The following is a 13692-nucleotide window of genomic DNA, read 5'->3' on the forward strand; positions in this document are numbered from 1 at the left end:
ATGGATGATGGAGTTCCTCTTACCAATGTGGTGTTGGATTTATGTTTCAGATTGTTGGATGCACCGTTATGTTTCCCTTTCAATCAGGAGGTCATATATTTGTTTCATGGTTGGATGGTCTACATTGTGGCTATCCATTTGACCCAAGAGGATTGGCCAGTCACGTCACCCACATGGGATCTCTACATTTTTTGTTTGATCAAGGCAGTTTAAGAGAAATTGCTTTGGAGTTATACATAGCTTGGATTTACATTTCATCCATGCGATTGCGGCTGTATACATTACCTCATCTTCGGGGTGACAATCATATCTTTTCCATTTGATCCTGGAGGATACCTGACTAGCCTCATCATCAGGAGTCCTTTATCTTTTCCATTTGACCCCAGGGGTCATAAGATTCATATATTGGTATTGGTTCTTTGTGATGGTGACACTTAGTCATGTATTAGGCTTTTTATATAAAGCCTTTGTTTTTTTTGTGCGCGACCATCCTTCGATTTCGAGGACAAAATCATCATAGAAGGGGATGGTTTATAATGAAGTAGATTTGGTATGCACTTACACATGGTGGATCCCTACTAGGGCCTAGGCACTTGGGCTTAGGGTCATGCACCTTTGTCCTTTGGGGACCTTGGACTATATCAAGGATAGGGCTCAGGGGCATTGTACCTTTTTTATCATATTTTACTCTAGACATTTATGTATTCTTGCAGCTCATACCCAAGCTTCCATTGTGACCTTCACCCATGTTTTGGAATCCATCTAAACAATGTCCCGTGTTCTCGACTCCATGCTAACAAGCCATCTCTTTCTCCCTTCCTTCAAATGATAGCAAATGAGTAGTATCCTCAAGGATGATTCGCACACCAAGTACTGTGAAGACCATTGAGCTAAATAAGCACTCTTTAAAAGACATGGCCATGGATGACCCAACAGAGGCCCTTACTCAAAAGTTCTAGTTCAGAGATGTTGCGGAGAATGCAATCATACAACCTCTAAGTGCCCACGTCTTTGAGTTAGATATCCACTACCCTATCAAGGGTTTTGTAATTCTTGTGGAAGATGGAGACATGAAGCACGCTATTTTTGATCCGTGAGCACAGCCTCATGAAGAGCCGCAAAAAATTAAAAGAATCTATATATGGAAAAAAAACATCCATGCAGCTATCAGTGTGCGGCTATGCACATGGCTATAGCCATGCAATTTATTGTGCATATAACAACGTCATGTAATAACACCATGTATAATCGCACAATTTACCACATATACATAGTTGCGTAAGTAGCCGTGCGGGCACGACTATAGCCATGGACTGTCTGCAAAAGAGGGACATAATGAGGCAGAGATGTGGGGATATATGTCCCCACATCTATCCCCTTCTGTCCCCTTTTTTTTAATCACATTATTTAAACACTAGTTAATCATAATTTTATTAGAACAATAATATTATGGATTATATTGCAAAGTACATACATAGTTGCAAATTACATAAGGTATTCATGTTCATTACCCCTAAATCCTAAACTACATTTTACTAAGCTCGTTGCACCAAATCGATTAGCTCATTAACGAGTTATTGTTTCATTAGTGGAAGTGATTGCATGATTCTCCCTCCACTCTGTAATGGCTTCAGAAAGCTTCTCTTGTGCTTTGTTAATGTATCTTAAGTGCACCCACCACGCTCTTGTGTGCCACGAATAAGTCATACTACTTTCTACGAAGAGCAGTGTAGTATGCATCTTCATTGTTTTGGTATATGAGCAATAATAACATGTCACTGACTATCTTTATTAATGTTTCGGGTCTAGCCAATGCAAACCTACGCAAATTAATCACTTTGATTAAGCATTGTTGGGCTCTTGTTCCTTTCTGCACAGCATCTACCCCTTGTAATAAATACAGGGTATCCCTCTCTTGATTGTGTCAACACGACCACCTCTCAAGAGAGGCCTCTAGTCTCTATACAAGCTCCCTCCAACAAAGAGGGGGCTTGTTTTGCCTTTGCCAAATCTACCATACAAAGAATCATCCCCCCCACAAGGAGAGGTCTTGGTCTTACACTTACAAAAGGGATTTCTTCCCTAGTTGTACACAACATTGCATTCTCTCCATTGAAGGAAAAACCTCACCCTTGGCAAAGGAAGAACCAGCCCCCTCCACTATAGCTCTCTCTTGGCTCTTCAGAAGTTGTCTTCCCCTTCTATGGGGGCCTATCAATCGACCATGTATCAATCCTATCTTTGATAGCCATGGGATTCTTGGTACCAAGCTTAAGAATTGTTGTCAAGAAGAGGTATCAATCCTATCTCTCATATCCATGAGATTCTTGGTACGAAGTTTAAGAATTGTTGTCAAGGAGAGGTTCACAGGGAATGTACTGAGACCAATGGATTATTTGAACTTGAACGCGTAGATGAAGCCCGAATGTGTGGTGTCTATGGAATTATAGTAAAAAATATGATGTGCAAGCAATGGCTCGATGTAAATTTGAAGGACAAAGATATCGAAGTCAAGGACATGGTTCTCCTCTGTACATTCTCATGTAGAGCATTAAAAACCAAAAGCGCAAACTCAAGTATAAGGGGTTGGGAGCATTCCTCATCTACAAACTTACCCAACAAGGTCACTGTGCATTGGAACACTAAGTAGTGTCGAAATACAAGGATTCTTCAATGGCAGCAATCTTAGATGCTACTATGGCCCCTTGATTGAGAATGCTTTGAAGGCCATTCATTAAAAAAAAAAAAAAGAAGAGAATAAAAGAAGCTACATTAAAATGAGAGGCCTAGCAAAAAGCTAGGGCACGCCAAGAAAAGTTGCACAGCTGCCGCCACACTTTGACTTAACATGGCCCAAGTTGTTGACATATAGAAGAAGAGGACTGGGAGATGAAGCCTGCCAGTGGTGTGGTTGGGCATGACCACAAAAATGGGCCTAGAACACAAGCTCGCCCTCATCGATGCAGGTGCAAGCCATAACCTAATGTACCATGCAACATGGTGTGCACTGCAACAACCATTGTTGACACCTAGAAATATGTGACTTGAAGTAGTAGACAAAACCTCATGCATCGATCATTCACTACTATGTTTTACATTGGGAATAACCCCTTGGAAGGGAAGTTCTAAGCTATGTTTATAGGTACAATGCATGAAGAAGTGCTCCTCCTCGAATGAGGATGGACGGGAAAAAATTGATGCCGCATATCTTGACACCTTGGCATGGGCTTTAAAGTGACATTTTTCTCATCTACTTCCCTATTTCTACACTTAGCTTGCATACAATTGGGTTTGACACAATAGACGCATTCATCATCTTCTTCTTCTTATATTGTTGTCAGCCAAAGAAGATGAGTCCCCTTATCCTTCTTTATGCTCATTGAGAAGGCATAATCAACAGCATTTCTTGCCTTTTTATGGATCTTCTCCTCTAAGATCATCACTGAAATTTGAAATGTAGGAGGATTCGTCTCACAGAGTGTTCAAAAAAGTTACAAACCATCATATTTTTGGAGCAATATCTTGGTACACTGTGCTCAAGGGCTTCGCTTAAGTTCTTCATCCTTGTAATGACTTGTTATGTTGCTTCTCCATCTTGCTTCTCCATCGGAGAACTTCACCGATGATGTATTTATGGTCTCATACTTAGTTTTTGTAGAATCATCCATGCTTATGCGACCAAAGTCATGCCAAATTAGATTAAACAAAATGTACTGGTGACAATGGCATGCAAAGTATCAACATCCCTTATCCTCCATGCCAAATAAAGAGCTAGATCCAACAAAATTGTTTAAGCTAGACCCACATGGCTCGGAGTGGCCCTCTAGCACCTATCAACCCCAATATCAATCTCCCACAACTCATAAGGGGTCAAAATTGGCTTCAACTTCTAGAGAATATAGTTGGTCTCATCTAACCAAATGGCCATGGTCAACCCCTTGCAATGCATTATGTGCAATTTGAGCTATTTCTTCAAATTTTCTAATATATAGCCATTTGGAAACAAGACTCATGTAGAGGAGGCTATGAAACCTGTCAAATGTAATACCCTATGACTAGTCAAATGGATTAAACCAACCACATTACCCAACTAGGATAATTTAGGCAAAACAAAAAATCGTAGGTGTAGGTGTAGCATTTCAAGGCCATCCAGGGTCATCTAGGCACCCATTTTGCAACTCGAGGACTAGGTGTCTCAAAACGATCGCTTAGATATGTCTAAGTGAACCAAACCTAAGGATCTCACTTCTAAGACAAATTCCATATCACCACCTCTTTATAGGCTTAATTAAAATTTTGTCTTCTTGTCAATGTAAAGTGTATGTAGGTTTCCTTCAAAATCAATGTAAAATGTATGTACGCTCAATAAAGTGAGATTATGACCATTTAAATCCCAGAAATATCATCATTTCGTAGAAATTTTAGATTATTCATAACTTAACAACATTGCTATAAGGGTTTTAATAATCAATTTATTAATTAAATTATATTAGCAAATATAATATATCAATGGATTAAAGATAAGATCAAAGATTAGATTATGTTTGTGATTAATTGATAAATTTTGTACTAATTAATAAGATTACATAACCATTGGATTAATATATCTAATTTTCCATGTGTTAAAATTTCCCTTTGCCAAGTGACATTCACCAAGTAACACAACCGCATTCAGCCATGTGCTAAAACCCTTTCTTCCAGCACCCTCTTTTCCCACTTGTCCTCATCTATTACCATCATGCCCATGTGTCGCACCTATCTTTTGCCACGTGTATCCATCCATTTTTGGCAAGCTGGAGAATCCTTTTTACAAAACGGCACAAGCACCTTAAGACTTGTAACTTTTAATCAAGACCTCGAATGGACAAGCAATATAAAGCATATATCTTGATAAGATCTACATGTCAATCCCAACAATGGCAACTCCTAACTGAATAGGAAGCTAATGCTATTTCAAAACTTCAAATGGCTATAACTTCTAATGGCACCATTAGCTTGAAACATCACAGCAGGGAGAAGTAAAGTATTCACAAGGGTTATCCAAATTTGACTTGCCCTTCAGACAGCATCTATAAATCCTAAGAATGCCCATGCTAGCCTACCCTTTCAATGAAAAAACAGTACATGTCGAAGTGGAAGATCTTTAAGGATGTAATAAGTTCCCCCCTTGGATACTAAATGAACCAAACCCCAAGACTCAATTGCTTGACTGGCCCTTACATCAAGCAACAAGATAACAAGTCTTGAATGAATGGGACATGGGAGAAGGCTTACCATCCACATGAGTAAAGAGTTTAAAGTGATCAAGAAGATTATGGTTGCTAACTATGCTTTGTGAACATCAAGCATCTGAATATCAAGCATCTGTGGATCACTATGGAAATCATGGAAAAGAAGTGCTAATAACGAGAATGGCAGTGACCAGAGAAACTTGAATCATCAAGCACCATTGCTTACGGTTTTATCCAACTATCTACATTGTGTAAATATTCCACCTTATCACACTCACCACGTATTTCCCCAATTTACCATACGATGCGTATGTTTGAAGGTCGCACCTATCTCACGGGTCATTCTTGTGAACAATTATGGAAGCCAAAATAGTATGCTCCAAGCATAAGGTGTAACACCCAGATATGATTTTTATCACGTTCAACTTCAACTCCATGATTGAATGCCCAATGTTCAAAGAGCCAATATGACCCCAAAACATATTTTGCATTTCCGTTAAATATATTGTGTGAGATTTTACAAGAATAAGAGTGTTTTCCTAAGGTTTCATTTTAGTATGTGGTGATTAATGCTTGAAAAAGTCTTTACATGATGACCCCATACCCTCTCTATTTATGGCAATAAAATGATGACATCCGTTTCATAGCATGGGCAAAAAAACACTTCGTTCAAAACACTTATGACATGCAAGACACCAAGAGTGCGAGGCAATTGCTTGTTCTGCAACCATGCGACGAGGATAGATGATGGACATCCAAAAAGTAACCCTCTCAGGGTTCTTCACACTTCGTTGACTCTCGTCTTACACCAAGTCCCTGAGTTCTTTACTCACCAAGATCTAGATGTGTGTGTGTGTGTGTGTGTATGTGTGTGTGTGTGTGTGTGTGTGTGTGTGAGAGAGAGAGAGAGAGAGAGAGAGAGAGAGAGAGAGAGAATATTTTTTTAAATGGTGAATATGACCTATAACACCTCATGAAAAGTGGCTCAAATCTTTTCCACGACAAGAAAGGCGATGGCAAACAAGAAGAATTTGATGACAGTTTTCGTACCTTACAGTGTTTCTTTAGAATGGAGCACCTCCTTGATGAAGGCCGCAAGGGCGATTCTTTCCCCCTTGCCAAAGAGCCTTCATGCCAAGACACAGAAGGACGTGAGGATTAACGGGAGCAACGATAGGCATCAGCTCTCTCAAGTAGCTGAGAAAGATGGGCATCCTCTACCCTTCCTCAACAAAAAACAGATTTTCATGCACGGAACTGATTTGAGGTGCATTTCCATTTAGTTAGACTTCGCCCCAAAAGAATAGCCTCAACTACTTGCGAATCTTGCGGTGGGCCAGTAAGAAGACGTAGGACTTTCCCCATCCAGCAAACTTTATTTGTCATCCATCCTACTTTCTTGTTGATTATTTGAATCTGCATCCCATGCCATTTTTGAGATTTTGTAAGGTAGGCCCTGAATATACGAGAAACAGACAATTAACCTTTGTATTACAAAATCCTCCATGGGCAAGCTCTTGGCTTCAAGAAGTGTTGTTTGATTTTAAAGAAATTTGTAAGGGAAGTATTTTGAACGTGTACTATATCCATCCATGTTGAAGATAAGATGTTACCCCATGCTTCTACTTCATATACAAGGCACTAGCAAGCCCAAAGTGTCAACAAACTTTTCTTCAGAGACCAGATCTTGATCATGCTTCGTTGCAAGTTTTTTTTTTAAATAAAAAAAATAAAGTAGCAGTTTTATATATATTCATAGGTAAACGTTTAAACCAGGGTACAGAGCAAAATGACAACTGTTCTCAGCCAAAAGAAATCAAAGACCACCAACTTTACTGTTCACTCACTAAGAGTAATCAGACATCAGCCAAGTATTGTCAAATAGTGTGTGTGTATATATATATATAGACACACAGACACACACAGAGAGAGAGAGAGAGAGAGAGAGAGAGAGAGAGAGAGAGTTTTGTGGGCCGGAGGGGGGGGGGGGGGGGGGGGGGGGGCGTTGTTTGTACTTCCACTTGCAATTCTAGAATTATCCTCCCAACTGCATAAAGAAAAGAACCTGCTATATGCAAAATACAGGTGGGCAATAATTAACGTCCATATACATGTGACTCTTTGAGACGAGGGCAAGAAAAGGCCCAACCAACAATCACCTATGTTGGAGGAGCGTTAAAGATATTTCCCATTTAGAAAAAGTACATTTCATGAGAGCCGTTTAACGGAGCTTCAATACATGGACCGCAGTGCCATAACTAGAGCTAAGTGATAGGAAAAAAGGGCATCTTGTGCCATAATAAGATCTTAAGCGATAGGAAACAAGGGTGTCGTCCCCCTATCGGCATCATTGTTCAGGTTATCGTCCACTTCCTCCACATCTACATCTTCATCATCACCTTCATACTGCAATATGAAACATTGAACAATCAGTCCAACTGATAGGCATTCCTTGTGAAGAAGAACGTAATTGCACAAAATTGAAAAGGCATCATGCCAGCTATCATGCCGTGGTTGGTTGGCTGGCGTTTTCCACCTGTATAATGGCACCCCAAGAGGGAAAGGCCAATCTTTCAGCCTGTTTTGTAAGACAAAATGTTGTTGATATGGAAAGGGTCACATGTGACTTCTTTTGGCAACTTTGCATGTACATGTGGTCTATGTGGCAAGGCTCGCATGTGGCTCTCCTCTTGGCTGTTGTGGTCTCTGCAACAAGGTCACATGTGGTCTATGTCTATGTGGAGGGTCACACCTGGTCTAACAGGCAAGGATCACGTCTGACTTGACTCTTGGCCGCTATGTACACCACATACAACAAAGGGCATTGCCAGTATTGGGAGATCTGCCAATTGTAATACCTGTGCATATTGGTTCAGTGCAATGGTTGGCACTTGTGGGAGTTCGCCCATGGATTCCTGACGGCTATTGAGGCTGAGCTTTCCAGGCAGACTTTCCAGTGCTTCTGGCCAAGTCTTGTCCTTGGACTTTATGTCAGCAAATCCCTGTTTGTCATCATCTATCTCCACTACATCATCCTCAGCATGCGCTGCAAGTCCTGTTGATGGAAGATAGGCATTTGAGTCCCAAATCCGCACCTGCATGATAGATTTAAATCCCAAAGCCTCAGATATACATAATCAAGCTTTCCTCAATGATCATATCTTTCAAATACCCCTGATCTTAGAATGAGGGACACACGAGAGTTTGAAGACATGTCCACGTTCTCATTATAATGCCTAACAGCTCACTTTGTTTGATATCTCTTCAGACTGTGATGGACCCATCTTTCCCATCTTCTCAGCGGCCACCACCGATCTGCCAAAACGAGCATTCAACCGATCTTGTTCATGAGCATTAGTGTCCTCATTACCCATCCCATTTTCTGCCAGGTCGAGCCTGCTTGATTTCAGTGTCCTTGATTTGCCTCGAGAAGCAGAAGCCTTTTGTTTAAAATTCCCTAATCATCATTATAATGTGAGCTTACTTCAATACCATATTGAATTAGAAGTCAGATGCTCAAAAAAAAAATCAAGGAATAACACTAGTAGCAAATTGATACTTTGACTAACATTTCTTGTGACTTACCTTCGGTGTCACTATCATCTTTAGCCACAACCGCAGTCATTTCATGACCATCCACCTCGGTAATGTGATTAACCAGGGGATTAGCTTCTCCATCACTAACTATGTTCACATCCGAATCCTCTCCTACTGAGGGAAACCTTGGACCATCACACAGTGGCAAGTCCTCCACCAATTTCTGTAGCCGTGCTTGTGTCCTACAACAATACCATTAAGAAGACTGTCACATTGATTTCAACTGACCTTGAATTTGCATTTTGCTTATTAAGCTATAAACCTTTGCAGTCCCTAAGATGCCTACATCATTAGGAGAATTTTTACTTTTTCACCTCCTCCTGTGCCCTCAAAAACCGAAAATAGAGCTTCACAAACTTCTTCAGCTTGGAATTGAGTCTGTACAAGACAAAGAAACATGCATTTAGACATGGATTTCCATATGATGAATACAAGGCAACACATCACAACCACAATAAGAGTAAACTCAAAGAGTTCAAACTCCCTTTACTAAGATTTAAAACCTAAACAATTGTGAATCACACTAACAATTAATGCTAATCCTATGTTTAGGACGCACACGAGAAAAGACAGGTAACCCTAATCTACTGTATATTCCAAAACCTTGATATGTACAATTGTTCTTGGATCTAGAAATACAATTTTAGAATGCTATCCTATGATGCATAACAAAGACTTCTACTGTCCTTCACTTGCTAGCACAAAAGAGAACTAGCTCCTGCTGATCCACAAACGTGCCCTTGCTGCCTGCCTTGTGGTCTTGCAAGCTTTGGCATATGGATGCATACTGAAGTGCCTAATGCCTCTTTTATAGGCTACAATGGGAAAGTCATGTTCAACTCAGTTTCCCCTTTTCACCCCATAAAACAATGTCCAAAAAGTCATATCTTGTTACCAAACCATGCCCAAAGGTGTCCCATCCTTAGGTGCATGTTACCGGTCTTTGTATTTTGCCATCCAAGGAACTAGGAACAAAGGAGGATGCTCAAGGTTTATATTCCACTGCAAGTGTCGTGTGCACGGTGTGTATCTACCGTGTGCTACAAGCACACAAGACTAGCTTCGAGGTGGGGAAGCTTGGAGCTAGGCAGGCTGATTGGCGAGCTGAGTTAGGGATAGACTAACGGGCGGGCACCCAAGTATGGACGCCCGATGACCGGCCAAGAGCCTATAAAAGGGTGGCCAAGGTTAGTCATTAGTCATATAGAGTCTCGCGTGATTTGTGAGAGCTCTATGGTCTGGAGCCTCGATCTGGCCGGGTACAGTTGTACTGCCGGCTGTTGGAGGCGCACGCAGGCAGTCGGCCAGGCCTACGTAGGCAGTCGGCCAAGCCTACGCAGGCAGGCGCCTACGCCTACACAAGCAGGCACCCAGGCCTACATAGGCAAGCGCCTAGGCCAGGCTGGCAGGCGCCCAGGCCTACGCCGGCTTGTGGCTAGGCCTACGCAGGGCCACGCCTACGCAAGCACGCTGGCACGCAGACAGCCGCGCATACTTGCATGAAGTGGCGCTGGCAAAAAAGCACGCAACAACAGCAAGGTGACAATCCAGGAGGGGAGAAAAAAAAACCCAGAAAAAGCATTCACGCCAAATTCGTTCCTTTCGGTTTTTTTTTAGATTAAACTTTTTTTTTAAAAAGAGTTTAAAGGTTCCTAAGGTTTAAAGCTGTTTATATATATATATATATATATATATATATAAAATACAAAAGCAAAAGCTCAAGTTGCTTTTGGGGAAGGTTATATAAACCCCTTAAGTGGGCTTCTTGCCACACATCTCTCAAGTTTTCAAGCTCTCAAGCTCTCAAGTTCTCTCGCACTATTCTTGTGCAAGATCGAATTTTCTCTCCACTTAAGATGTCGACCCAAGAATCAGAGTTGGAGCCCCTTGTCAAACGCGAAGGCTTGCCGGCTACGGAAGATACCGATGCCGATCTTTTTGATGATTGTGTGTCAAAATCTGATTTCCAAGAGTTCAAAGTAGCTCTCGAAGCTTCTTCTTTGGAACGTGAGGCACAAATTGCCACGTAAATGCAGGCGTTGCAGAACTCCATGTCTCTTTTGACCACTACCCTATCTACTCCTTCGGATATGGATACCTTGGCCTCTGCTTTAGGCCCCAACATTACTCCGGAACAGTTCGGGGGTGAGCCTAAGCAGCGTGCCAAGGAGATCTTGGACACTTGGCTACATAAGTGGCAGGTCCATTTTCAATTTCATCCATATGATGATGGAAAAAAGATCCAGTTAGCAGCAGGTTTCCTCTCAGGCAAAGCTTTGCTTTGGTGGAAAGAACTCAACCCTAAGCCAACAACTTGGGCACAATTTGAAGACGTCTTCAAGAAGGAATTCCTCAAGAAAGAGGATGATTATGATGTTGTTGCCCGGTTTACCGCTTTGACCATGACCTCGCAGCACCTCACTTATGAGGTCTACCTCCAGAAGTTTAGGGACTTGCAGATGAAAGCTACAAAGTAGATCCCACTACTCTTTTGGAGTTCTTCGTAGCTGGTTTACTAGACTCATACCGTTTACAGGTTAAAAATAACAAATGCAAAACATTGGACGAAGCCATTCAATCAACTCGTATCTATGATGATACAATGGTCTCTTCCAAGTCTAAATCCGTTACCGAGCACGGGAACAAGCATAAAAGAAAGTTCTCCGCACCTTGGTCTCTTCCAAGTCTAAACCCGTTACCGAGCAAGGGAACAAGCATAAAAGAAAGTTCTCCGCATCTATGGCTAACACGACTGAAGGAAAGTCCTCGGACAAACCTTCGAAGAATTCAAGTTCGACACCAGCGAAGACGAAACGTCTCCTTAGAGCTTTGAACGTTGTTTCATCTGCGAAGAAAAAGGACACATGCGTAATGAGTGCCCGAAGCAAAAGGGTGCAAAGACCAACGCAGGACCCAAGCCAAAGACAGCTAACCAGTTGTCTTTGACAGGTACGTCAGTTACTGTACTTTCTCGCCCTAGTACATGTTCTGATTGTCTGTTCAACTCTAAAGTTTTTGGCTTGCATGATCTTCTCCGAGTTTATGGGAGAAGTGAATGGCCATAGAATCCACATTCTTCTACACCCTGGAAGCTCACACAACTTTGTTAACTACAAACTTGTGCAGAAATTGAGTCTTGATATGTCACCCAACGATCATACCTATGAGGTACGCTTACTTGCGGGTCGGCAAGTATAGGATCGAAAGGTGGAGATGCTACCAATCCAGATTCAGGACTACAAAGATACTCTCGAATGCTATATTATGCACCTAGAACATGTAGACTTGTTATTAGGGATTGAGTGGTTTAAGACTCTTCAAGTCCAGATAGATTGGTCTAGTCATACTTTTTCCTTCAGCATACGGACACCCACTATATTATTTTAGGAGATTGTATACATCCCTCTCAGGGACCTCTTGTAAATACATTTGATTTTGGAAATATAATGGATTCTCCTTTGTATACCGCTTTCCATTGTGTATTGATTCTACTTTCTTCATTTCTCATATCTTCCATGGATGTCAATGAATTAAGTGTGTTTGAAAGCAAAGAATTACAGAAGATACTTGATTCATTTCAAGATGTATTTCCTAAGGAACTGCCATCGGGTTTACCACCTAAAAGGGCATTACATCATCGTATTGACTTGATTCCTGGTGCTCATCCTGTCAGTATTCCACCTTACAGGATGAGCCAAGCTGAGGAAGATGAGTTGGCTAAACAACTCGAAGATTATTTGAGGATGGGCCAGATCCGTCTAAGTAAATCACCTTGGGGTGCACCTATGTTGCTTAGGAGAAAGAAGGACAACACCTGGAGAATGTGTATAGATTACAAGAGATTGAACAAGCTGACAATTAAGAACCGTTATCCTCTCCCTAGATCAGATGACCTGATTGAGTGGTTAGCAGGAGCGAAATATTTCACGAAGATAGATTTACGTACTGGTTATCACCAGATATGTATTCATGAAAGGCATGTCGAAAGAACCGCCTTTCGGACTAGGTATGGCCATTACGAGTTTCTCGTATTACCTTTTGGGTTAACCAATGCTCCATCCACTTTCCAGCAAATGATGAACGATCTTTTTCGTGAACATTTGGGAAAATTTGTGGTGGTGTTCCTGGCTTAGAAGGTTCTGGACTGGCCTATACCACGAACAGTGAAACAACTTCATTCTTTTCTCGGTTTTGTTGTTTTTCTTCGCAAATCTGTGCGGGAATACTCTCAGCTCACACTACCGATGACCAACTTGTTGAAAGGTCGTGGACGTAAGTCAAATCAGCCTATCACTGGAAATAACGATTTGAATATGACCTTCAGACTTTTGAAAGATAAAGTCAAGGAAGCACCTATCTTAGCATTACCCGATCCTAGTCGGCCTTATGTTTTTGAAACTGATGCCAGTGACTATGCCATCGGGGCTGCTCTATTTCAAGATGGTAGACCTGTTGCTTTTGAAAGTAAAAAGCTAGACGACACTCAATCTCGTTGGCCAACCCTTGAGAAGGAGCTTTATGTTGTGATTCATGCTCTCAAGGTTTGGAGACATTATTTATATGGCTCCAAGTTTGTGGTATTGACTGATCATCAGTAAATCAAGTATGTGTGTGATGCGGATGATTTGAGAGGAAGGAAAGCTCGTTGGACTGAGTTAATACAAGATTTTGATTTTGAGATTCGTTATCGGAAAGGGTCCATGAATAGTGTCGCAGATGTACTTAGTCGAATTAGAGAGGTGAATACTTTGTCGTTCACCGAGATTTCTATTGACTTATTTCAGTCATTGAGAGGGCTTTACAAGACTGATAGTTATTTTGGTCCATTTTGGTAGAAGATCCAGAAGGGAGCTCATTGATTGAC

The 13692-nt window shown here is 41.4% G+C and overlaps 1 protein-coding gene across 1 annotated transcript in view; it reads right to left on the minus strand.

Annotated features, from left to right (window-relative positions):
• Window positions 1-7258: 7258 nt before the first annotated feature.
• Window positions 7259-13692, minus strand: part of LOC147626781 (zinc finger CCCH domain-containing protein 13-like) — a 95119-nt gene continuing 88685 nt past the window's right edge. The window contains exons 7-11 of the mRNA XM_086815337.1: window positions 9135-9206; window positions 8817-9010; window positions 8480-8688; window positions 8090-8326; window positions 7259-7637 (exon numbers count right to left, since the gene is read on the minus strand). Coding sequence (XP_086671463.1) covers window positions 7539-7637; window positions 8090-8326; window positions 8480-8688; window positions 8817-9010; window positions 9135-9206 — 811 coding nt within the window. The 3' untranslated portion in view covers window positions 7259-7538. The remainder of the gene's footprint in view (window positions 7638-8089; window positions 8327-8479; window positions 8689-8816; window positions 9011-9134; window positions 9207-13692) is intronic.

The sequence above is a fragment of the Cibotium barometz genome, chromosome 21 (assembly GCF_041138505.1).
Source record: "Cibotium barometz isolate CiBa-2024 chromosome 21, ASM4113850v1, whole genome shotgun sequence".
Taxonomy (NCBI): Eukaryota; Viridiplantae; Streptophyta; class Polypodiopsida; order Cyatheales; family Cibotiaceae; genus Cibotium; species Cibotium barometz.